Below are 24,733 nucleotides of genomic sequence, written 5' to 3' on the forward strand. Positions count from 1 at the left end.
ATCTGGAGGGTTGGGGGTGCGCTGGGATTCACGGCATCATCCCAAGGTTGGTGTGGAGAGCAACGGCCACAGCTGGGTGGTGAAATGCTGAGAGACATGAGCTACAAGGGGACGTGAGTCCTCTGCCTTGGGGCATCACAAATATCAGTCAGGGCAAGGAGCAACTGAGACATAGTGGAGGCTAGGGTAGCAGTTAACTGGAACCACGGACTGTCCAATACTGCGGGTTGCACAGCCCGGTGGCCTCTCTAAATCTATGAGACTTCCTCAGGAGCAGACTACGGCCTCGCTGCCCTCCTCTGGTATAAATCTCCCTGATGTCAACCCACCTCCTTCCATAACCCAGCACTGCATTCCCCCCCTTATCCTGATTTATCTGGCGATATTTCTGGACTTTTTGCTTGTGGTTTTGTAGGTGGGAGAGTTAAGGGTCAGCTGGATTATAGTTTTGGTCTTGCCCAGAAAGGTTCTGCTCTCATAAGGATGGGAGCAGGAGGTAGTTAATTTGATTTATTCAGATGCTTTCTGATCTTTCCTGCAGCTGTAACTATTGGTTACAAACCCATAGTTTTTATGGCAATTAATTCTCTAGCTCAGGCAAATATGACCACTTCCAAGCTCTCCTGCCAAACCCCTCCCACACACGTAAGAGAATCACAATTTTCAGGTCCAATGTCTTGGGATCTCCATGGCCCAGAAGCAGTGTTAAGCTGGGAATATCCCCTCTCTGGCAGTACACAGTCCTTGTATTTAATCCAGATAATTTGTGAGATAGCATATATTAAACCTGGCACTGGCTTTTATTAGTCCCCAGTGCAATTCTAGGAAGGGATTCCACATTTCAAGGCAAAAAAGCAGCACTTCTACTGCCAGCAATTAACAAACGGTGAATGTTTGAACCTTGGTGTGCCAGAGGCCAGCTCTTATTAGATGAGTTTCCAGGAAGGATGCAGAAGAGGCAGCCTAAGTAAATGCAGTCCATCACGTGCCCCCTGATTTACGACATGAATTCAACCCCACAAATGATGCTTTGGATCCCTCCCAGGGAGAAGTGCTCTGTATGATAATGTTATAGAGGCGTTTGCAGGTCCAGCCTGAGTCCTCCAGTGAGCCCCACTGCAGTCTCTTTGTTGAATTACTAATAGCCCACAAATCACACATCGCATTGCCTCACTCACACAGTGGTGAGCCCTAAGGACATATTTTGTCTAGCCTGCCCGCTGCGCACTGAGCATCCTTTGCAGCCATTCCACACTAGTGATTTTTACATCTCAGAATACTGCTAGGAGCACAATTTCCCACTCAGGCTCCAGATGGGACCCAGGAGATGCTGAATGAGAGTGGCTGCTTAAAACGAAGTCGCACATGGTCAGAAGGAATTCAGACCAGGAAATCCCCATTTGCCTCCTGTGGCCAGCTATTCCAGCTACTACAAGAAAGGTGATTAGATTTTAGCTCTGCCTTCCACTTCCCAATATCCCAACATTTGCACCTTGCCTGGGAGCATAGGCTCCACTTCTCTAGGCCCCAGCGACCAGGGAAATCTCAAATCCTGACCTTCAAACCTCACCCCCTTCAACGCTATTCCCTTCAGCTCCTGTTGCTGCCCAGATTTTCCCAACAGCTGTCCTCTGCCTCGCTGGCTTTGTGCCTCGATCAATCTCTCCGCATATGTGCGGTGACCCCCCTCGCTCCCCAAGGTCCTCCTTGAGTGCCACCTTCCCTGCAGCCTTCAGACACTGAGCTGGAGGATCCGTGCAGCTTCTGCCTGGTGGAGGGAGGCCGGGGCACCTCCAGCTCCTCTAGGCTTCGGTGGTCATGCTGCCGTGTGGTGAACGCCGTAGGGCTTGGACCTCTTTTCACTTGTAAACCGCCAAGCACCAGCAGGGCTTGGTAAATAATAATAGCGTGATGAAGCGTTTTAGATGGAAGAGATCTGACAGCCCCCATTGAATGTGACCTGAATGCACAGCCCTGTTCCCTCTCCTCCCTGCATGCGGCAAACCCCTGCTCCTTAGGGCATAAATTACTTACCGTTCCCTATAGAATTGAGGGCATGGTTAATTCACCAGCATGTCCCTGCTGCCCAGCAAAAAATAACGATGATCTCTCTCCTGCCCTGGCTAGCAGAGGGCTTGGTAAATGTGCCTGCCTGATGGAGGAAGGCAGAGGCTTGTCAGCCCAGGGGCGCTAGTGCCAGGCACCAGTGGGCAGTCAAGCTCCAACTATTTTTAGTGCATCACCCCTTCGCCTCCGTTTCTATTGGTATCATCTGCCGGGATGAAGGTAGGATTTGCAAAACGTGACAATTTTCCAAAACTTCCAACTGAAAGAAAAGCTGCAATTAAATGCAAATGGAGGAGGATTGTTAGCGTGCTACAGAGGGAGCAAGGCTCATCCTGCAGCATTCCCACGAGGACTGGGTCGGTTCTGAACTGGAAGCCCAGGCTGTTCTCTCCATGCTGATATCCCCAAGATTTGCATCAGGTTCACATCCTCCGCAGATCTGGCACAGGGGCCGGCCTGCAGAGGTCAGGAATTATGTACCTCCTCCAGACAAAATAAATGTGCTGCAGACCGCTGAGACCTGCTGCAACTGGATTGTGCCCACACACAAACCCATCTCCATCTCAGCCAGCAGCAGGGCTGAAGCAGAAGCCTCCAGAGCTGACAAATTCATGTCTGGACGCACAGAGCTGGCCTCTGCAGGAGGTCCGCATGCCCTGGGTGTCACACACAAAGGGGTGCATGACACAGAGCGGCTATTTGCTACCCTCAGCTTGTGCACAAGAAGCCAAGCACTAAGTTATCTGCTTGAGTTTTGCAACGTTCCCAGATTGGATCAGAGTGAAAAGTCTATCTGCCTTTTAATATCCTTTCCTTTATATCATCTCAGGTATAATAGCAACACTCAGAAGGAAATGGCTCTGGAGATAAGTGGAATTCAGTCTTTACATCCTTTTAAAAGCTCTCAGGGGCAGAGACCAAGTGGGGACATGCCCAACAGAGGCATCTGAACTGAGTGGACAGGCTGGGCTGCTCGTCGCCAGGCTCCATCTGCTTTGTGTTTTTTAGTTGCTGTTTTTTTTTTCTTTTTTTTTCTTTTTTTTTAAGGGTGTAAAATCTTGGTGAAAGCTGTGCATGTGCAGCGTGGAGAACAGCTGCTGCAGGGCAGGGCCCTGCTGTGAGCACGCAGGTCCTGGCACAGACGGATGCTGGGGAGCGGTGTCGGCGGGGGATGCGCGGGGAGCGGGGTCACACCGCGCTAACCCACGGACTTCCCAGGAGTGAGCCCAGGTCCCGGCGGCACAGCACTCGCCGTGGCTCACCCTGATGAGCGCTGACACGCTCATCTGTTCTGCGCCAGGCATTCCTGCCCTCCACGTAGACGCTGCTTTTCCCAGCACCAACAGAGAGCCCAAACCTGTGGCTGCCAAAAACATCCTCTCCCAAAGCATCTGAGATGGCACGGTTGTTCCACAGACACCCAGGTGTCGCTTCCAAGCTCAATGCAGGACCGACACCTGGTGCAAGGGGCTCCCCAAAGCCACCTCACAGCCTTCCCAACAAGAAATGATGCTCAGCACATCACTCCCTGGAATGAATGCTGGCTCCGTGGTAACACGTGGGTTTTTCCTACCTCTCAATATCAAATCCTACTCCTCCACTTCTTAATGGAAGAGGTAACAAACCACTGCCAGAGGCTGGTCCCCTTCTCACAGCTCTCCATGACCACCTAGTTTTACCTTCTCTCCACACTGTGGCAGGAGCTGAGCTCTGCTTGGGAGCGTCAGAGGGCTGCAACCACCCCAGTGTGAGACGGATGGGCCAAGGGGTGGGATGAGGGAAAGAAAACAGGCTGAAACCTTCTGGAGGCTGAAGAATTTCATGTCCAGAGATGAACCTCCCTTCCTTTTGACCAGACTAGACAAAATAACTCTTTTTGCACTTTGTTTTGCCCACTGGCTGTCACTCCTTGGGCTGGCTCCCCCTGAGCCTTTGCCACAACACCCCAGCAGCATGCCCTGTCCGGCAGGCTGGGACACCAGATGTCCCCTCCAGGCTGCGTCAGGGACAGCTTGGTCACTTCGGTGGCGTGAGCAGCCCCTGCCCTGTGCTGCGCCTTGGCACGGGCTCAAAGCACCACGGGCATCCTGGAGATGGGGAGCGGCGGCAGAACTTGAAAGGTCCGTGGTCACAAGGATCATTGGCAACGCCACCGAAATGCCCAGAGTTTAATGCGAACACAAGCAGCTACTGAGGGTTTAATCTTTGCTTTGGTGCTTTTCTTTCCCCCATTTTTTTTTTTTTTTAAAGACTACAATTAAATAGGGACTGGAAAAAGCCTTCACTCGGTGGGAAAGGAAGAAAGCTTCCCCAGACAGGAGCTCTGTGGAGTTTAAGTTTCCATTTAGAAGCCATTAAGGCCAGTGTGTTCATGCTTGAAAGTTAGACATCCTGTTCCAGGCTCAGACCGCTAAAATAAGTGACCCAATTTGCAGAGGTGCTGGGCTCCAGTCGCTTCCTTCTGACCTGATGTTGCCAAATAAAAATGACTCTATTCCTTTTCGCAGAGGGAGAATTATCATCATCTGAAAAACTTGCATGCCTCCCCCCCCCCAACAAACGCAAATATACAGGGGAAGAATGAACAAATAAATGCAAGTATTAAAGATTTCTTTGGGTTTCAAATATCCTGCTTTTTTCTCTAAGTTCCAATGCACGCCTAGGTACAAAATTTCAATACACTTCTTTCTGTGCTGCAAAATCAAACCAAGATCCATCAACACAGCCTCAAACTAAATTACAGTTGATATGAAGGCAACAAGAGGGTATTCAGGTCCCAGGGTGCTCTGAAGTGCCACATGTCACCAAAAATAATTACAACCCCTGAACAGTCCCTCAGCGAGCCCTGCTCAAATGAGCTTCTGCAGACGGAACTGTGAACTGCATTTCAAATCCAGGTATTCCGAGCTTGTTAAATGCTCTGTTAAAGCCTTTTCTCTCCACATTAGTGATACACGTTCATAGCATATTGCTGGAGTTACGAGTGCCCTTGAGGGATCCCCACATCATCCCATGCTTGCTTGTGCTCCAACCAGCCACGAGCGCTTGCACGCCCTGTGCCACTCACAGCACTCTCACTGCCTTGCAGGCAGAGCGAGGGTTAAGCTGATTCCCAAATTGCAGCCAGGATGCTGAGCCAGGGACACGCTGTCCCTCCCGGGCTGCCCCAGCACGCCCAGCTCTCCCAGCCCAGAGCAGACCCGTGCTGGATCCGCTCTCCTCTGGGAACTGGAGACCAGGACCCCTCGGGAGGGCATCCTGCATGGGGCTGAGCGCCGCAGCGCCCGGCACGCAGCCACGGCTGATTGCGGCCTGATTAGTCTTAATCACTTCCTCTCTCTAAATGAGCATCCGCAGCGAAGGAAGGAGCGGAAGCTCCTCGGATCATGGCAGATTGTGTGCAGGGGGCCTCACCCGAGCGAGGTGGCTCTCTGGGGATGGCCACGGCTTCTGCTTTGCTCCCACCTCCCCGCCCAGGGTACCAGGATGGATGGATGGATGGATGGATGGATGGATAGGTGGATGGATGACCCAGTGAGTTTGCTTCTCACACAGAGCCCCCACAGACCCCTCCCTGCTTCAAGCACACCCTGAGAGCAGCCGGCAGAGCCCCACCACGACCCCAGAGATGGCCAGGAATGGACAGGGGCAGCTCCCACCAAATCAGTAACATCAAAGCCAACAGGGAAGAGACCGTCTGAAAGCACAAAGCACGGGGGGAACCCTCCAGCAGGGGAGGCTGACACCTTCCTACCACCACCACGTTCCTCGTGAGGAGCCACTTCCTCCACGTTGGCCACGTCCCTGCTGGAAGCTGCCTGTTCTTGGCCTGGCTGCCTCACCACACTGCTCTCCCCTTCCTCCTCTCCCAGCAACACAGCACGGCCACGTCTTCCTATTTCCAGTGGGTACTTCCCTCTTCCTCCACGTTGTGCTGATGGGATTTCTCCCACCTGCATGGCTTCAGACTCAGCCTTCGTTGTAGCAGCCACATCTCTGCCACAGCCAGTTTGGGCAAAAGCTCTGCTGCTTCTCTGGTGCTCTCGGGTGAGAGCAGGACATGGGATGCTCAGGGAGGGTGAGGGGATCAGAAGGAGCCAGCACGCAGGTTTACAGGAATCCCACTCCCAGGAGACACAGAGAGAGGGAGGTGACCCCAGGAACGACCTGCAAAAGTGTTGGCTGGACCATGGTACTGGCTGGGTGGCAGGAAAGGAAGGTCCAGATCATCCATCAGAAATAGTGGCTGCCTCAAAGGTCTGTGGGGTGAGGGGCCGGGCTGGTGGTGGGGCACAGTTTGGGGGAAGGAGAGCAGCTCGGTGCCTGGTTATAGCCACCCGAGTCGGTGGTGACGGCAGGATCACCAGACGGAGATGCCCGAGAAACAAGCTGAGAGGTGAAATCAGATGGAAGGAGATATATTAGGAACAGACACGCAGATTTACACATCGTGAGTGAGGAGGTGATAAGCGGGTCCGTGGGAAGGGAATGAAACTCTCGCGAGGGAGTGGGGTGCGATGAGGAGCGGTGGAGAGGGAAGACCCTGCGGGACTCCGGCTGCCAAGAGGACAGGCGGGGACAGACGCTGGGGGTGGCAGGGGGGCCAGGGGACAGCGCGGGGCCGAGCGGGCGGCCGGGGTCGGGCACCGCAACGCCCCGCTGAGCGTGAGGGAGCCAGGCACGAAACGCAAGTTTCACTACAGTTGTATCTACATTTAGGTTGCCAAAAATACCTCTGGCAGATTGGATGTCTTTAATTAAAAGGATGTCTCCTGTCTCCCGGCGTGACGCAGAGCTCGCCCTGCTCACGGGGCTCTGCACGGACACCGCGGGGGCCGTCCCGTGGGGCTGCTCATCCCTGCCGTGTCCCCTCACACCCTGCCAGTGCCGGGCAGGCCAGCGGCAGTGCTTTCCCCAAATGCTCCCTCGTGGCACGGGCATGGAGCACAGGAGGAAAAGTGACCCCCCTTCCTGTTTTGGCTTCTCTCCTTCCCTCCTTCCTTCCCTCCAAACACGGAGAACGCCTTCCTCCTTTCTCCTCCTCCACCTTCGAGTGCAAAGATTTAGCTAATTTCTTCTATGAATAGCACATGAGTAGCCATAGCAACATCACCCTGCCAACCTCACCACCTCCACTGCCTCCGTGTCCCCGGCACCCCGTTCCTCTCACCCTCCCTCGCACCTCCCCAGGGAACATCTGGGGCTCCAGCCCTTTCCCACGAAGCCACCCGCACTTGGCTCCCCGCCTGCCCCTCAGCGCTCACCCCTTTCCCTCCAGCCCTGCCTGCCCATCACTCAGAAACCTGGCCTGGCCACCACGTCCTCGCCGGGTGAAGGCCAGCTCCCTCCCAAGGCTCTTTCCCCCTCCATTTCCTACGCCCCAGGAGCCTCAAATCTTTGCTGCGCCCAGCCAGAGGCCGTGCGAGGGCTGCTGCTTCCGCCAAGACTGTGCCCACCTCCTCCAGGTGATTCCCCAGCGCACGGGAGGAACTATAACAAGCAATGGTTGTGCGTGGAAAAATACCGCCTTCGGTGACACATTCGCAGCCCCAGACAGGCAGCGAGGTCCTTTCCCCCTCCTCCACCTGCCTGGCCACAAAACGCCTCCACCCAGGAGGCCCATGAAAGCCTGGTGTGACCCCGAGCTGGTCAGGGACCCACCCCGCATCCCCCCAGCCCCAGGAGAGGGAGGACAGGGGACAGCAGGGCATTGCCACGTGCCCACAGGGATGGCATCTCTGGCTGAGCAGGGCCAGGAGAGCCGGGGCAGGCTCCAGGGGCAGAGGACACTTCCCAGCCACCCACCCCACGCAGCCTTCAGCTGTGCCCTTCCCAGGGAGGAGGTGCGCATGCCCAGGGCACCCCAAATATGCAGAAAAAGGCTGGTGAGCCCCACGGCGGGTCCCACTCTTGGCACTGGGGACCCCGGGTGAGAGAAACCGCGGGGCTGGACCTTTCCCTGGCACGGTGCTGGCTGCCTCACCCCGGCACGGGGAGCAGCCCTGGAGAAGGGGCTCGAGCACGGCCGAGCATCTCAGCGCTGCGCTCCTGAGCAGCCGTGGGCGTCACTGTGCGGGGAGAGGAGGGGTTTGGAGCACTTGGCTCCTCCAGCCGCTGCGCATCAGCGATGCCTCCCCGGATCGCGCTGCCATTCCTCCCCCAAAGCGGGGAGTCCTCCTCTCACCCCAGTCTGGCAGCGGGAGGGGGGGGGGAGTTGTGTCCCCCACCAGTGAGCGAGGGGGAACGGGGAGGGCGCAGGGCTGGATGGAGGGATGGAGGAGGAAACAATGGAGAGCGGCGATGGCAGCAAGCACGGGGAACATGAAGTAATAAACACCGAGATAAGGGAGAAGAAATGGAAGAGATCTCCGATGGGAAAAAGGAGGAGGGAGGGAAAGCGCAGCAAAAAGAAATGAGAAACCCAGAGCTGAGAGATTTCCTCTCTCCCTGTGGCCAGGATTAGGGGTTCTCAGTTACTGGCATTGCCTGAGCAAGCTAATTTGTGTCCTGGAGAAGGGGAGAGGCAGAAGGAGAGGAACGACGCGCTGCCGGCAGTGGGAGGAGGTGCGGGTTGATGCTGGGACTGTGCTGTGTGCTGGGCACGTGTGGGCACAGCTCACACGCCGTGGGGCTGCGCACAGGGTCTGCGAGTACGCATGATGGCAGCAACACACACCGCCACACGCAACCCTGAGCATGTTCCCCGTGTCAGAGCATCTGCACACGCCGCCGCTCCAGCACACGCACTGGCTGTTCATTCTCCTCTGCCTGCGTGCAAGGAAGAGGAGAAAAAGGCTTCGACGGGGGCTGGTGGAGATCCCAGGGAGGTGAGCAGGTCCTCGCTTTGATGGGGAAGCCTCTTGGCCCTGCTCTGCCTCCTCCCTGCTCTGCCTGCTCCCACCTCTGCTGCTGGAAGTGCTTCCAGGGACAGGGACACCGCTTAAAGGGGCAGCCCTGAACAATGGCAGCCTTGCCTCCCCCCGGTGCTCTCGAGGTCTGAGGGGCTGCCTCCTCATCTCCAGCCAAGCACAGCAGCTTCGCACCCAGCACCCAGCCAATTTCCCCCCGAGCATGACATCTCCTGGCCCCCTGGTGCCAAAACCCCCGGCCAGGTGGGAGCATGGCCCGGCTGTTCCCATTTCACCACCTTTTGTCCCTCTGCCCACGGCCAGACCGGGAAGAACGTGGCTTCCCGATGGCTCAGACACTTCGCACCCTTGGATCAGAAGGGGAACGGTGCCGAGGTATTTGCTGCAAAGCTTTACTCATTGCATACATTTGCCACACACCAGGGAGCAATCCTGCCTTCTCTGATACAGGCAGCGCACATACCACACACGTCATTTTATACATGCAGACCCCGCTATGCTCACGTAGCCTCACACACTGGCATCCTCTGCCGCTTGCAATGCAGCGAGGAGGTTTTCATTTTCATCTTCTAAGGCTAAGGCTGAGCAGAGATTCCCTACGTGGACTTTGGGACCAGCCCAAGCCCCGGGGCTCTGTGGCGGCACCACAAAGACAATGATTTCTCTTCCACCACTGCAATGCACGAGGGGCTCCCCTGCCCAGCCAGCCACGGCAGTGCTGCAGCTGGCATCGCTTCCCTTCCAGCCTGCTTGCAGTCATCTCACCAGCAGCTCTGGGCCAGACCTTGCCTGCAAGCAGGAGAGGGAAGGAAAGGAAAGGAGGGAGCAGACCGGCTCCAATTCCCTGCTCCTACCCAGCTCCCAGAGCTCACTGCACTGGATGGAGCGAAGGAAAGAGATAGCAAAGGGAAGATGAAAACCGCATGCCAGGAATCAGCAGGCGAGAGAGAGAGATGAGGCTGATTTTGATGCAAAGAGTGGCAGAGAAACAGAGAGAAACCAGAAGCAGGTTTATAGCAAGGTAGCTGGGGTTTTGGGTGCTTTCTGTAAACATCTTCTGAGCGTATCAGCTTGGAATCAGATTATTTTGACCAGAGCTACAGACTCAGACAGTAATGAAGAAAAACACGGGAAGGGAAGAAGAGGGTTGTGTTTTCCGAGGGGAAAGGAGGAGAGAATTCCCATTGATTCCCGTGTGCCTGCCTGCTACAGCATCTTGAAATAATAATTAGAAGGATCAATAAGAAATCATGTGAGGTTTGAAGATAATGAATGAAAGAGGCAGAAGAAGCAAACTGAAATGCCTTTCTTTAAAGCAGGGTAAATTGTTTTTCAGGCAGGGTCTAGCCTCCATTTTAATGCTTTGCAAACAGCTCCAACCATTTTCTGAGCTGGCTTGTGGGTTCAAAACAAGACTGGTCTCTCCATTTAGAGGAGAAAGAGAGAGACAGCCTGAGAATGGGTCCTGGAGGAGAACACTAATAAAATGAACGTGTGTGGGAAGAAATGGAGGCAGTGAAATGGGGCAGAAAGCACACAGCATGCCGGCGATCAGAGAAGGGTTACGTAATAATCTATGGGAGCAGGGACGTAGCAGCAGAGCGAGGAATCCACAACTCAATGGAAAAAGCGGGTGCCAGTTTGGGAGCGCTGGCAAGAGGCACCGAGAGCCCACGAGGCTGCCCGGCGGGCAGCGTGCCCCACGCCTGCTAAGCACAGCGTGATGAGACGCCCTCGACGCCACCGGGGCTTCAGGCAGCGGCATCGCAAGCGGCGAGGATGGCGGGTGGGTGCCGAAAACCATCACGCCCGACACCTGCCTTGTGCACGGCGAGCCCCCTGGGAGGATGCTTGGGCGCACGACCCCTACACCAGGCAGGACCACGATGGCCGGCCCGAGCGATGGTGGCGGCCAAGCCAAGCGACACTGGCCACCAACCCAAGCCACGATGACATCCAACTGGAGCCACCGCCACGGCGGCCACCCGCGACGCCCCGTGGGTGCCGGCACGGCCCCGCCGCTCTCCGGGGGGAGCCCCCCGGCAGCCGCCCGCCCCGTCCCCACCGACCCCCTCCGGGGAGCGCTACCCGGGGGCTGGCCCGTACCTGCTCGTACCAGTCGCGGCTCGAACACGTGCACTCGGGCCACCAGCCCGGGCCGCTGCCGTTCACCTTGGGCGCGCTCTTCCCCGGCGGCGGCGGCGGCGGCTTGAGCGCAGCGGCGTCGCGGGCGGGGGGCCCCAGCTTGGCCTTGCCGCGGGCGGCGGGCGCGGCCCCCCCGGGCGCCGGCAGGGTCTGCGAGCCGTAGCCGCCGTAGCCGTACTGCTCGTGCTGCCACTCGCCGTAGGAGGGGGGCTCCATGCGCCGCAGGGCCGCCATCCGCGTCACCTCGTAGCACTCGGGGCACTTGCAGCAGTGGTGGTGCTTGTGCATCGCTGCCCTACACCATAGAGCCGGCAGGGTGGGAGGGAGGGAGGGAAGGAGGAGGGAGAGAGGGAGGGAGAGAGGGAGGGAGGGAGCGGGGGGCGGCGCGGAGCGATGCGCGCACGGAGGGAGGGAGCGGGGAGGGCGCGGGGAGGGATGCTCGGGGGGGCGGCAGCGGCCCCCGCCCCGCTCCAGGCGCCTCCTCGCCCCCGGCCCCGCGGGAGGCGAGCGGGGGGGGCGGTTACAGCGCGGGCAGCTCCGCGGGGCCGCGCCGCTCAGGCCCGGGGGTGCTCGGCTGCATGGGGAGGCTCGGCCCGGCACGGTTCGGCTCGGGAGCGCGGAGCGCGGCACCTGCGGCGGCGCTGAGCATCCTCTGCCTCCCCCCCCCCCGGCCCCGCTCCCCGTCAATCTGCGCCTCGGAGCCTCCGCGCACCGCCCCGCAGCGCCCCCGGAGCGCCGGGGGGGATGAGGCGGGGGCTGAGGGGGCTGCCCGCACCCACCGGGGCTTCTTCCCCTCGGGCGGCCCTGCCAAAACCCGCCCGCGAGCAGCAAACCCTGGAAACGTCCTTGCGTGGGGTGCTGCGTGGGAATCCAGGAGGAAAGGAAAGCCTTTGCTCGACAGTGTCATGCATCAATCACCTGCGGCCACCCTCACCCCGACCCCATCCCCAGCTCCGGACACATGGGTGCTGCCAGCCCTGCCGGCTCTGTGGTTCCCACCCGGAGGGGTTCACTTCACCCTCGTCACCAGCCCGGCAGCAGCTCTGCTGCATCCCCACCTCAGCTCCTGCCTCTCCCTGCTTTGTTCCTGCACGCCCCAGCACAGCACCCTGGGGATGCTGCCATCGCCCTGTGAGCCACAGGCATGCTTGGTGTGCAGAAACTCCAAGGGCTTTTGCTGGGCCTTACAGATACTGCCATCAAGGGTGGTAAAAGTGCAGTGTTTTGGGGCTGCAGAAATCCCTGCTTGCACAGCAGGGCGAGGACACCACCCCCAGCACCGCTCAACAGCCCCTTGCCTCTGGCACTGAGGCAAACTGAAGGATAGAAAGAAAGACCAGGGCAAAAAAAGCATACCTGACCAGTTAGGAGAACCTGAACCTGGCCTTCTATTCCTTAACAGTTGTAATAAACACTGGGGTGGGTGAAGAATTATTTGAAGAACTAGTACATAACCGGGTAGAAGAGCAGAGGGATGAAAGGGGTGTTCCAGGGCTCCTGCGGGACACAGGTAAAAGAACAAGACAAGCAGGAGGGGTCCACAAGTTGGTCCATAAGATGTGGCGGTTCAACACCCCAGTTCAGGCTGCAAGATCCATAGGCTCCTACTGGCCACCGTGAGGCTGGCCCAGCTCACAAGTGAGGCTTTTGGGTGGAGAAAGTACAAGTGGGTCAAACGCATGCCCCTGCCCACACCTTGTTCCTTTAGCTCTTTAAGCCCCAGTGCAGCAATCCTTCTGCACTTCACTAAAGCAGACAGAAGAGCTCCTGCAGTGTTTGCTCCCAAGCAGTCAAGTGCAACGCTTGCTTCTGGGTGAAGGGGAGAGGGCAGAAGACACCCCCATAAGATCCACGTTGTCCCAGAAGCCCCAAGCACCACATGGTGCAGAGCCCATCCTCTCCAGCACTGGCTGCACCTCCTTGCCTCTGGGCTGCTCAGGTTACCTCTGTCACAGGACAGACGCTACCGTCATGTGCTGCTCTGTGCTCAGTGACACGGAGCTGTGCTCAGGTTCACACTGAAATTCCCCTGGCTCTAAATTTAGGAGAGTCATGTCCCCAGACAAGCAAGTCTGTTGAGCTCTCAGAAAGCTCTGTGAAAGCAGGTCTGCAGGTGAGGCTCGCCCTGCTGCTCCCAGGGGCTCTCACGGACATACAGGCAGTTACGGGACCTGGGCACACTGTGGCACCGAGCCAGTGCCCAGGAGATGCACGTAAGGACCTGTAGAGCTCAGTGCCACAGGACACTGCAGCCACCAAGAGCTCACTAAGGCAAAGGAGGATTGGATGCCTGCATGCAAAGCGAGGCTGTTCCGAGCGATTTTCATCAATGAAAAACTGTGTTTTTGTGTGGAAGGAAAGCATGCAGTGTTGGAATTAATAGAGAACTTTACACTTCAGGCTTTAAGCAATTAGGATAATCTACACATCTGCTGCTGCTCCTTTTGCCATCTCCCAGAGCACGTGGTGCTGGAGGATGCTGGGCTGATGGCCCTGTGCTGGGGAAATGCTGCACCTTGACAGCCGGGGGTGACCAGGACAGGCAGAGGGCATCTGGCAGCAGTGAGGGCAGAGGTGGGAACAGAGGGACTGGGGCAGGAATGAAGCTGAGGAACGGGAGTGATGCACCACAGCAGAGCAATAAGCCTCGTAGAAACAAGCAGTCAGCATCTCCTCCGTGAACGTCAATGGACATGAAGTCCATCCTGGCCTTCTGCCATCTCCCACCCTGCGACACTGAGACCTGAGTCACGTCAGCATCAAAGAGACATGTCCAGAGTCTGTAACAGGATGATAGCTAATTCCTGCTCTGACCCAGCTGCACACCTCCCTCCGACCGCAGTTCCCACCCTAGAGATGGCCCAGTTTGGCTGCAGAGCCTCACCACGGATCCAGGGCACCCTCCACCCGCACAAACCTCTGCCAAAGCCGTCTTTGGGCCATGGCCAGGTGGGACACCCGGGTCTGGAAGAGGCAGACCTGAGCAGGAGGAGAGCGCTAGGGCAGGGCACGTGCTGTGTTTGCAGCCCTGAGTGCTCACAGCTGCCCCGCTCCATACACGTCTCCCTTCACTCAGCCCTGCGGTGAGGGCGGGTCGGGATAGGGGCTAGCACTTAGAGGATAAGTGCAAAAGCAAAGGACAAGACCTGTTAGGGAAAAAACACTTTAATAAGGAGCTGAATAAACAAGAGAAGCTTTTGATTTTTTCCCCCATGGCAGACTGAAATGTTGCCTTCACAAGAAGGTCTCTGGTGCTCCCCCTGGTCAGTCTCTGGCACCCCTACAGACAGGACAGTGCATGCAGCAGGCATTTCTTCCCCCAGCTCACCTATCTGTGGGTGCCCAATTGACACCTGCAAACCAGGAGCTCCCTCCTGCCCTGGAGCCTCACCTGCTGCCGCTCTCACTAAGTCCTTCCCAGCTTCCCACCACTTGCAGTTCCCTGCCTGAAAACCCTCCCATCCCATTTCAGCTCCTCTGAAAAAATTCCTCATTTGCAGTGAGCCACGCGTGCTGCCTGCTAGCCCCAGTTACAAGGAGAAAATTCCCTGGTTGTTGCTGCCTGCTTGCAGCACTCCCTAACACCATGTGGGGCTCGAGACACCTTCTCAGGCTTCCAAGGAGGCCAGTGCTGGCTGATAGCTGCATCCACGCTGTGCCTTGCCCAAGCTACCCTCAGCGTGTGTCTGCATCTCAGCTGCTGGGGACGGCGCTGCCGAACCCCCAGGGTGCAAGCACCTGCACCAGAGTGCCCACACCTGGGTCTCGTGGGGCATGAGATGTGCCTCATGCTTTCAGGCAGCTGTGGGCATCTTGCCCTGCTCACCTGGGCACTGAGCACTGCCAAAGGAGCCAGGAGCTGGTTTCCAGGCAGGTGCCTTCACCGACGGAAGCATTTCAAGGAAACCAAGTGCTCTCTGATCCTCTAGCCTCTTCCCACCAGAAGCCTGCCCGTCTTATTTAAATTCAGCTCTGGCAGCTGCTCTTTTTACAGGTGCTAATTTCTGCAAAGCATCAAGAAATCCCCGGAGATGGTGCTATGTACACGGCACGAAGGCGGCACGGAGCTAGGTTTTATCTGGCGTTGCCGGCATTTCAGCCCCTGTTGACGCTTCCTTCCTCTCACATGAAGCCCTGCGGGAAGAGGAAGGCAAGTGTGAGGCACGGCGCATCCTTCCCTGAGCAGCCTTTCAAGGGCAGTCTGAAGAAAGGGGTTTGAGCCATTTCAGAGGGTTTTGTAGCACGTGCAGCCTTTCTGGGAATGGAAGATGCCTTTAGCCCAAGCGGTGCTGGCTCTTGTGGGGGCAATTTGGTCGCTGGCAGTGCCTGCGTGACAGCCAGCGGGGTGCGCTGCCACTGCCCCAAAGCCATGTGCTAGTGTGGGGCCTGGCTGCAGGTGGGGAAAGCCTCATTTTTCTAATTAATGTATGAAGAGGACGCTGGGAATAGTCTTGCATAGGAGGTACCTTTCTGGACTGCAAGCACCTGCAGAAAGCTGCCCAAGATCCAAACCACAGGGCCGACAGCAGGGACGAGGAGCAATGGGAGGTAAAGGCACGGAGGGAGCAGGCCACAGCGAGACAAGAAGCAAAGGGAAGAACCAAACAAACTTGGTCCAGCCCTGCCAGTTGGCTCCAGACCCCGTTCCAGCAGGGATTTGCCATATCTGTGGATTGTCAAATGAAAACTTTGCAGCACCGCCCTGCCTGGGCTGCAGAGAGCAGCAAATGGGGCCGCTGGGGTCCTGTGAGCCACCGAGGGTTTGCACTGCCACAGGGACAGGAAGGGGCAGGAGAGCAAATACCTCCTGCTGAGACTGCTTTCCCCCCCACCAGGAGCAATTCACGCTGGGGAAAGCACAGTTAGGATAATAATAACAGGGCATACCAAGGGACCGATAGCTCTCAGCACTCTCAGCACAGTTGCCAAACAAATTATTCTCCTCCAGGGCGAAACCATTTTCATTCTATTAATGATCCCTGAGACGTTGCCCAGTGCCACGGTTCCCGTATCCTCACTCGTGGCAGCAACTGCACGAGGTTCTTCAGCAAACACCAAGCTCTGCTCGCAGCAGTTGCAATTCCAGCAAACGAAACCTCTTCCCCAGCGTGTGGAAGGGGCAGAGGAGCAGAGCACCGCAGCTTCATGACGGAGACCTGCGGCAGGTCCTACAGCACAGCCCACGCTCCCTCCACACAGAGGAGGGCCTGGGGCTCTATTTAATATTTTTGCAGTTCCAGCAAGCCTTGTGGATTTACTGAGGGCCTCACCGTGCACACAGTCACTCCCCCCAGCTACCTGGGACAGAGCCTCCTGCCTGGCCCTGAAGCCCATCCTCCTGCTCCTAGCACAGGGGTTTTATGGGGGTCTGCAGCGCATGTCCACTGGGGAAATGACGTGTCAGGGCAAAACTGTGGTTTTAAGCACCAAAGGCTCAGCTGGAAGCCCATAAAATACAGGGAAGAGGCCCTTACCCCAGATTAAACATTAACAGGACTCAGTTGCTGCATTGGCATGGCAATTAACAGCCCTGCCACGTCTCGTGGGTGCCCAGTCCTTGTGCACGCCTCGCTTCCTCTTACACAGAGCATGCTTGTGGCTGACGGAGCAGGGGGAAAGTTGGAGAATGTGGCGAGGACACAACTTTAGGGGCAGAGGCAGAGAAAGGAGGTACTTTGAAACCTTCCGTCTCCTTTCAGGAGGGAAATCTCTTACCTCTCCTTGTATAAGGCCATGAGACTCCCGCAAGGGCTTGGCACTGCTCTGCTCAGAGCCAGGACAACACAGAGTTGCCCAGAGGGACTTTTCCACCCACCCAGGGCGCAGGGAGCCAGGTCTGTTCCCACCCTGCGTGGGAGGACGAGACGGGAGCTCGCTGGGTGCCCACTTTGGAACGGGCAGCCCTGCTCCAACCTGCCCCTCCCGGACCACAAAACACCCCTCCTGCAGCTCCCGCCTGCACAGGTGGGACACGTAGGGTGCCGGCTGGTCGGATTTTGTTTTTTTTTTCGGCTTTTGGGGTTTTTGGCGGCGCACACGCAGCCTCAGAGGAGGTCTGAGCTGGCTGGAGCCCTGCAGCAGGTGCAGCATCCCTGCACCCATGGGGTCAGGGCGACCTCCCCAAGCAGGGGAGCAGCCTGCTGATGCCCCTATGGGGTCGGCGGCGCCCGGAGCCACCCGCCCTGGCCGCGAGGCGGCCGCCCCCTCGGCGCTGACCCTCCCTGCCGTCACTGCCGCGTCCCCTTTAAGGGAGCCAGCGCTGCGCGGAATTTCTGAATGGCTGCCCCCGCCCCGCGCCCGCCTGCCCCCCGCTCGGCCAATCAGCGGGCGAGCCGCGGGGCCGCAGCCGGCTCCCGGCCCTCTCTTAAAGGCGCAGTGCCACCACCAGCCCTTCCCCTCCGCCGCCCGCACGGCGAGGGCGGAAAGCAGCGTTCCCAAGCCCTGGGGTGACCTTCAGGTGTGCGCCCACCCGCGGGGCAGGCAGGAGGCTCAGCTCGGCCTGGCAGAGGCACAGACACACCTACAGGGCTGAGACGCCGCTGGCACAAGCCCGGGGTGACAGGAGACCTGGAGGGGTGACAGTGCCACTGCCCCCACCACGGCTTCAGGCTTGGTTTGGGCACCGTGATGTCAGTGGGACATCACGGGCAGGCAGTGGGGAGAGCGGTTTCGTTGCCACGCTCCTGCTGTGCACCCAGGCAGCGCCGACGCGCACAGAATCTCCTTGCAAGAACACCAGGAGACATTCAGCTTGCAGAATCTGCCACTGCGGGGTGGGACACGGTGACACAACTGGCCCAGGGAGAGGGACCTGAGAGCACAACAGGGCGCTGCAGCTCGCCCCGGTTTCAGCAGTGAAACCGGCCCCAGGACCTGCCTGTGCCTCCCCCAGCGCTGCAGTGCAGGTTCTCCCTCAGTTCCTACCTACAAACCCTCCCGCAGCCTGCTGGAACCCGGCTGCTCTCAGAATTACCTTGAAAAGCGGGGAGGTGTCTGGCAGGACACTGCCGTGGTCCTGGCAGCCCCAAGCCCTGCTCTGGACACGCTCAGGTGAGCGCCTGGCTGTGGGGCTGGGGATCAGTGCCGGCCAGGCACGATGCTCTGCAGGCCACTGCTTTGGGCACCGGCACGCCGGGGCGGTGCCAGCTCCAACAGCTATCTAGGCCACAGAGCGCAGAGGTCCTTTGCCTGAATCCCAGTGCTTGGAATCATTTCTTAGGCGCGACGCCAGCCAAGTTGTCGCACGGTGCTGTGTGCGTGCAGGCTGCACGGCTACAACAGGCGCTGGAGCGAATCCTTGCTTTCCCCCAGCAGAGCACCAGGTTGACTGAAACGCTCGTGTCACCACAGCCACGCGTGGTCCAACCGCCTCAGAGCAAGCAGAGCAAAGCCAGAGGCAGCAGCATGTCGCAGAGCTCCTTTAAAACAGGTCCACGCTCAGCCTCACACGAGGGACAATTCCCAAACCTGCGCTCATCCACTGCCCTTGTTCCCCTGCAGATTCCCCTAATTCCTACAAAAGCCAAGGATAATGGATCTCTCAGCATAGCTCAGTGCTGATCCTCCAAATCCTAAAGACTAAAAGCCCTCACGAGCAGTTATCATGGCTGCTCTATTTATAACAGCGCTGGTGCTGCCTCTGCCACCAGAATCCTGATTTCCGTCCAGCCCGGCGCCATTAAGATGCAGCGACGTTCCCCCAGCTCCAGCGTTCCAGATAGAAAGCAGCTGGCCTGCCAGGCTCCGCGTTCAAGCTTGGTTTGTTCCTCTAAAAAAAAAATGGAGAGGAGAGCCCGTTTGTTTTGCGGAAAGGCACCCAGGAGATTTGTCATCAGCCTCCTGAGAGACTGGGGAGGCTGCAGGGGGAGCGGAGTGCAGGCAGGCGGGGATCGGGGTGGCAGATCCCCCGCTGCAGGCTCCCCCATGGGTCACAGACCCCCTGCGCCTGCCTCGGAGCAGGATTTTGCTCCATTGTGCCAGCACCTGTCCTATAATCCAAATGGCTCTGGCACAAAAGCCACTGCTGCAAGGCACGATGTGCGTGCACCTGGGGCTTGGCGGGGGAGCAGGCAGAAGCGAGCAGGAGGGCGGCCGAGCAAAGCAGGGTGGGGGCAAGGAGGCGGCGCAGCACCACCAGGATCCCTTCCAAGCTCCTGGCTGCTTTGTGCTGCGGGAGGTGGGCTCCAGCAGTAACAGGGTCATTCACCCCCTGCACAGCATCACCTCCTGCACAGCGGGGACCTGGTGCTGTTGGGGGGCCGCAGCGGGGTGCACCAGCTCGTTTTGGAAACTTGATGAGCAAACCAACGGGACTGCGTGGTGGTCATGGAGGTCCTGGGCAAGGCACTGATTTGAACGAACGTACAGACCAACAGCCCTTTCTCCAGCAGGGCTTTCTGATGCTGTGGAGCCAGAAAAGCCTCGGAGCCTGATGAGGATCTTCCTTTTGCTACCAGTTTCAGACAGAAAGGCCCCAAACAGAGTAGGAACAGGTGGCTGCGCACGACCCTTTGGTTGACAGGCTGGTGGCTCCACCAACTTTTTCATCCTTCACTGGAGCTGTATATTGAGTCGGGAGAACCGAGGTCTAAGCATCTCCTTGTTCATCTCAGCAGCAGGAATAGTGAGAGCCTCTAGTAAAGCCGAGGCCATTCAACCCCAAAACGTCCACCGAAGTGACAGCTCTCACTGACACAGCGCTCGCTGAAATCCCCTTTGCACAGCAGCGTCCTCGCGACACGGGCAGCCAGATGCCCAGCCGGGTGTCCGTGCTGCACAGGCTGACGTACGGCTCAGTTGGAGCGAGTTACAGCAGGCAGACATCCTCCTGGCCTCAGTGCTTTGGCTTCCAAGGCTGCGTCTGCAATGCTGAACCACAAAACTGCTGGAGAAAAACGAAGTTCAGAACCCAAAGCTCACCTCCGGGGCCTCTGGGCTGCTGCTTTTCTTCTCTGCTTCTCCTAAAATTAAATGTATGCTCAGAAGTGCACAGGGAATGCTACGGGGAGGGGCTGCATTAATTGTCAGACTCCCACCTGCGTTCAGGACCTGCTTCTCTGACCTGATGCTCCAGCAACCTGGCACCTGGCTGGAGCCGGGCAGCCTGGCTCCCTTTCCCTCTGCACACCTTGCAGAGGAAATTAAGAGCTGTGGGGCTACAGCTATGGCAGCGGGGAGCTTGCAGCGGGCTTTTCTGTGGCCACAGCATCTGCTGGTCTCACCCCAGCCCTGCAGGTGCCCTGGGCCACTGCAGCAGCAGCTGCGCCTGCCAGCAAAGGCGCAGAGCACGGGAACATCCTTATCTTTGGCCAAAGGGAAATGGGGAGGCAGGAAAAAGCACTCAAGAGAAGGAGGGGGGAACCAGACAGCCGGTCGCCATGCTGGCGGTACAGCCTGCCTTTCTCTGCCAAAGCCCCTGGGGAGCTCCATGAACCTTTTTGGCACCCGAGCTGCAGGTCAGAGCGGACAGATGCCTCTTCTGCTGGCTCCTAACAGCCGGCAGGGGCATTTCTGCTGAGCTGGGCCACGTCCTCCCTGGACGTAAGGAGGGAAGGGGATGTTTTTGGCCTCAGCCCAGCAGGGGTAAAGCACAGCCTGCACCCAGCACACCGCAGGCACGCTCCGCAGCATCCCCTGCACCCCCAGCCTGGGGGAGCAGCAGCACGCTCTCCCAGTGAGTTTCTCCATCCCCTGGCACTGCAGAAGCACACAAGGCACATCTGTTTACTGAAGCAGCCTCTCCCGTGTGCTCTCTCTCCCCGTCACGCTAAGAGCTGCTGGTGCTCAGCAGTGGCTGTCGGGATGAGCAAGGACAGAGCCGTGGCGCTCAGCGATGCGGGGAAGGAGGGATGGATGCAGGGCAGGAGGCTGCAGGAGGGGCGGCACCGCGCTGGCACCATGACAGAGATGAAGTCAGAGCAGCTCCGGAGCTGTGCCGGGAGGCAGGAGGGGATGGCAGGGGAAGAGCAGCGCTTCCTCGCAGGCGCAGAGTTTCTGCTCATCAGCGGTATTGTTCCTCTTGAATTCATCTCTCCAGCTGGCTGCTCTCTGCTCCTCGGAGGGGGGGGATGAGGATGGGGTTCTCAGAGGGATGAAGCCTTCCTGCCACCCTCCGGGTGCAGGCGAGCAGCACCGGCTGCAGGAGCAGCTTCGCGGGTCTTCCCCCTGCAGGCACACGCAAGCCCTGAGGAGCCCTGCTAAGGCAACCACGGGGCTCAGAGAAAGGTCGAAATGGAGGATTTGGCTGGCAAAACCCCACGAAGCCCTCAGCCCAGGCGTGATTGTGCCTCTGAGGGCTTCAGCAGGGCATTTCAGCTGGCTGAGTCCCTTAGCAGGCTGAACATCCACTTTTCCAGCGAGGGATGCTTTCAGCGCCCTGAGCCTCACCGTCAGGAAACACGCTGGATACACGTTGGTGCTCGATGTGCCGGTCCCGCTTCCTGAGCAGCAGCCATTTGCACGCTGCAGGGCTACTCCGAGTGCACGCGCAGCCTTGCCAGCAGATAGAAAATTTCCTGTTCCTGGAAGCATTTGTGCAGACAGGCAATTTGTTTCTTGAGCGTCTTCCCGGCTAAAGCAGGTTATGGTGGCTTTTGCTCTGCCATCACCGCCGGGGAGAGCTGCGGGCAGGGGAGAGGACAAAGCCAGGACAACAGAAAACTTATTTACACTGATGGATGCGATAAGAGAATTGCACTTACTTCAGGCAGGACAAGCCAGTTAATCTCTCCATCTTTTATCAGTGGCAGGGTGCCCGCTACAGCTCTTGTGCCTGGGCTGACAGCACCGGGGTGCAGCTGCTCTGCCCTGCAGCTGGTGCCCACGTGCCCTAGCATCAAATATCACCTATTATAGCTGCTGCCCCGGTTCTTCTGCAAGCCCTTTGCCAACTTAAGCGTTTTCCTGCAACCCGCTTTGGAAATGTCCATGGCAAAATGCTCACACCAAAAGCCGGGCAACAGGAAGACGCTGAGGAGCTGGGCAGGAGTGTGATGCAGGGGGTTAGCCAGCCCCGAAGGCATCCTGCACACTGGGGCTGTTGAGAGCCAAGACCCAAAGCGGTGCTGGGCAGGAGCTGGGACATCCTCAGCACAAAGACATCCCCCAGGCACTGCTGCCTTCGCCTCATGGTCTGGGTCACTCACATGGGGCCTGCCGGTGTCCTGCTCCACCAGGACAGAGCCTGCTTTCAGTGACGAGCTCATTCCAACGATGGCATCTGAGGGAACGGGCTCACCTCCACGTCAAATCACCCGCATCCTGGCTCAGCAGTGCCCAGAGAGGAGCAGCTCTCGAGCCCGCAGCTCTCCAGCACATCTTGGTCCTATTTTCCAGGAAAGCTGCCCCACGCCGCACAGAAAGCTGAGTTTCAGGCAGGGCTACAAGCTGAGTAGCGGTCAAGCCCAGCACCGAAGGTCACCATCCCGAAGGTTTATCCCTCCAGGTCCCTGCTCTGCACATGGGAATCCTCTGGGACAGAAGAGGCTGCAGGTGAGAGGCCCCTGGCTGGAGGCAGCAGCACCCAGCACCTGCTCCTGACCCGTACTGATAGAGGGTAGGAAAGGAGGAGGCTGAAAATAACAAAGCTTCAGAAAAGAACGACAGGAATTATTTCAGGGCTGGAACAACCTGCCTCACACTGAGAGAGTGAAGAAGCCAATCTGTTTAGTTTATCTAAGGGAAAGTTAAGAGGGAACTCAGACGCATCTATAAATACCTACATGTTGGGAACATTTCTGATTGCAGCGGCCCTTTATCCTAGCAAACAAAGGCAGCAAAATCTCCTGGGGCTGGGAGCTAAAGCAAGAGAAATCCAGGCTGGCAGCAAAGTGCAGATTTTTAATGGAAAAGATAAATAACCACTGGGACAACCAGGCTATAGATTCCCCACAGCAGATCACCCATTGTGTGAAGTCCCAAAACTGAGGCTAGGTGTCGTTTACTGAAGGGAACACTGCAACTCGGGCAGACGTGGGGGGCTGGATGCAAGAGACCCAAACTACACAGCCTGGGGCACTGAGGAAGAAAATCCCTGAAATCCGCAGGCTGACTGGTGACTGATCAGGCTCCTGCCCCTTGTGGGTTTTTGCCCCAGGCCTGCCCCATGTCCGCAGGTGCAGCCCAGGAATTTATTCCAATTGCTTAATTTTAAAAAATATGCTCTTTTCTAAAGCAACCTTTCCCCGAAATCTGCAAAAACGCTTCTTTCAGAGCCAGCATTTGGCCCGTTCCCTCTCTCTGAGCCCAGTGCCTCTGCGAGGGAGGCTCCTAGCTTTGTCCCCTGCACCTCTCCTTTGTTCCCTGCTGACCAGCATCTGAGCTGATCCGAACCGCTCCCGTCCTCCTGTCGTCTTCATCCAACCCCAGTCCCACCCTCCCACCACTGGTAAAGACCTGGTGAATGTTTGAAAACGTAGAGAGTAGCAAAGAGGAAAAAGGAGAAATTAAACAGTAAGGAAAAAATGGGGCATTACCCATTTTATTGTGGTCTAGAACAAGAAGGGAAACATTTAAAAAGGTGAGAAAAGAAGCAGAGTAATTTTCATCTTTAAAGTATCTTGGAAGAAGAATCCGACCTAGCAAACAAGCATTGTTTCAAACCATGCCAAGGAAAACAACGTTTTCATATTATTTTAAATCTGCGGTGAACTCCATCCATCACAGCCACTTCCTCCCTCCCAAAAGGCTCAGAGCGCATTTTGCCCTTCACTCGTCCCTAAAACTAGCATCAGATGCGCAGCCCAGACGATGTACTCGCACCAGGAGGAAGCTGAGATTTACGATGCACATCCAAACAGACGGCGTTTGCAGGTAAATAGCGGAGAAAAGCTCCTGGTATGCTGAGGAATGGACCTGCCATTTAAGATCTTGGAGAGAAATTTGGAAATCTGCGGGGTGGGAGAGTGCCAGAGCTGGGGGGCAAGAGAGACAGGGCTGGGTGGATTTCCATCCCACGCAGCTTCCATCCCCATGCCACATCCATCTGCCCTCCGAACCCGGAGGGCTGCCACTGGACCACACTAGCGCTAGCACAAAGGGATATTTTTGGAGCCGTGCGGGTCGCTGCCACATTTCCCAGCCTGAGCACCACCAGCCCGTTGGGAACTGCCCGAGGAAACACCGCCAGCCCCGGCGAGGGGAGCACCTCCCCGGCACCGTCCCGCGGTGCTAGGGGCACGCGGCCCCGGTGCTGTCCCCGCGGTGGCAGCCGCCGGCCGGGCGGGACGCGGTGCGGGGGCTCACCTGGGGCAGGGCGCTGCGGGAGCCCAGCACCAGGCTGCAGACGCTGGTCGGTGCCTCCGTCCTGCGGGCTGTCACCCTCACCAGCCGCGGAGGGGTCCCCGGAGTGCCGCAGGTGGCCACGGGCAGCCTCCGCTCACCGTCCTCGGCCGGCTCCTGAAACGAGGTGAGGGACACAGGTGGGTAGGGCGGGCTGGATGCACCCGCATCTCCCCCACTGCTTCTGGACGGGCATCGGGGTCACTGCAGGGGGCAGCAGGGCTGCATCGTGCAGCTGGGCAGGGGCAGCTCCCTGCTGCTTTTCTTCTGCACAGATGTTCTGCCAATACGGGATGCATCAATGCATATTTTTTTAAGAAGGGATTTGATGGTGTCCATGTGCTTGGGCTGCATTCGGGTAAAGCAAAACCTCT

At 57.8% G+C, this 24,733-nt stretch overlaps 1 protein-coding gene across 2 annotated transcripts in view; it reads right to left on the reverse strand.

The window, feature by feature from the left end:
• The window catches only part of DLG3 (discs large MAGUK scaffold protein 3), a gene marked incomplete at its 5' end in the record, with an annotated part of 48,704 nt that extends 37,335 nt beyond the window's left edge, over positions 1-11,369 (reverse strand). For both annotated transcript variants that reach the window (XM_084294345.1, XM_084294344.1), the window contains one exon: positions 11,043-11,369. In XM_084294345.1, the coding sequence (XP_084150471.1) occupies positions 11,043-11,369 (327 nt within the window). The remainder of the gene's footprint in view (positions 1-11,042) is intronic.
• Positions 11,370-24,733: the final 13,364 nt, after the last annotated feature.

This window comes from Netta rufina (assembly GCF_964035555.1).
Source record: "Netta rufina genome assembly, chromosome: 12".
Classification (NCBI taxonomy): Eukaryota; Metazoa; Chordata; class Aves; order Anseriformes; family Anatidae; genus Netta; species Netta rufina.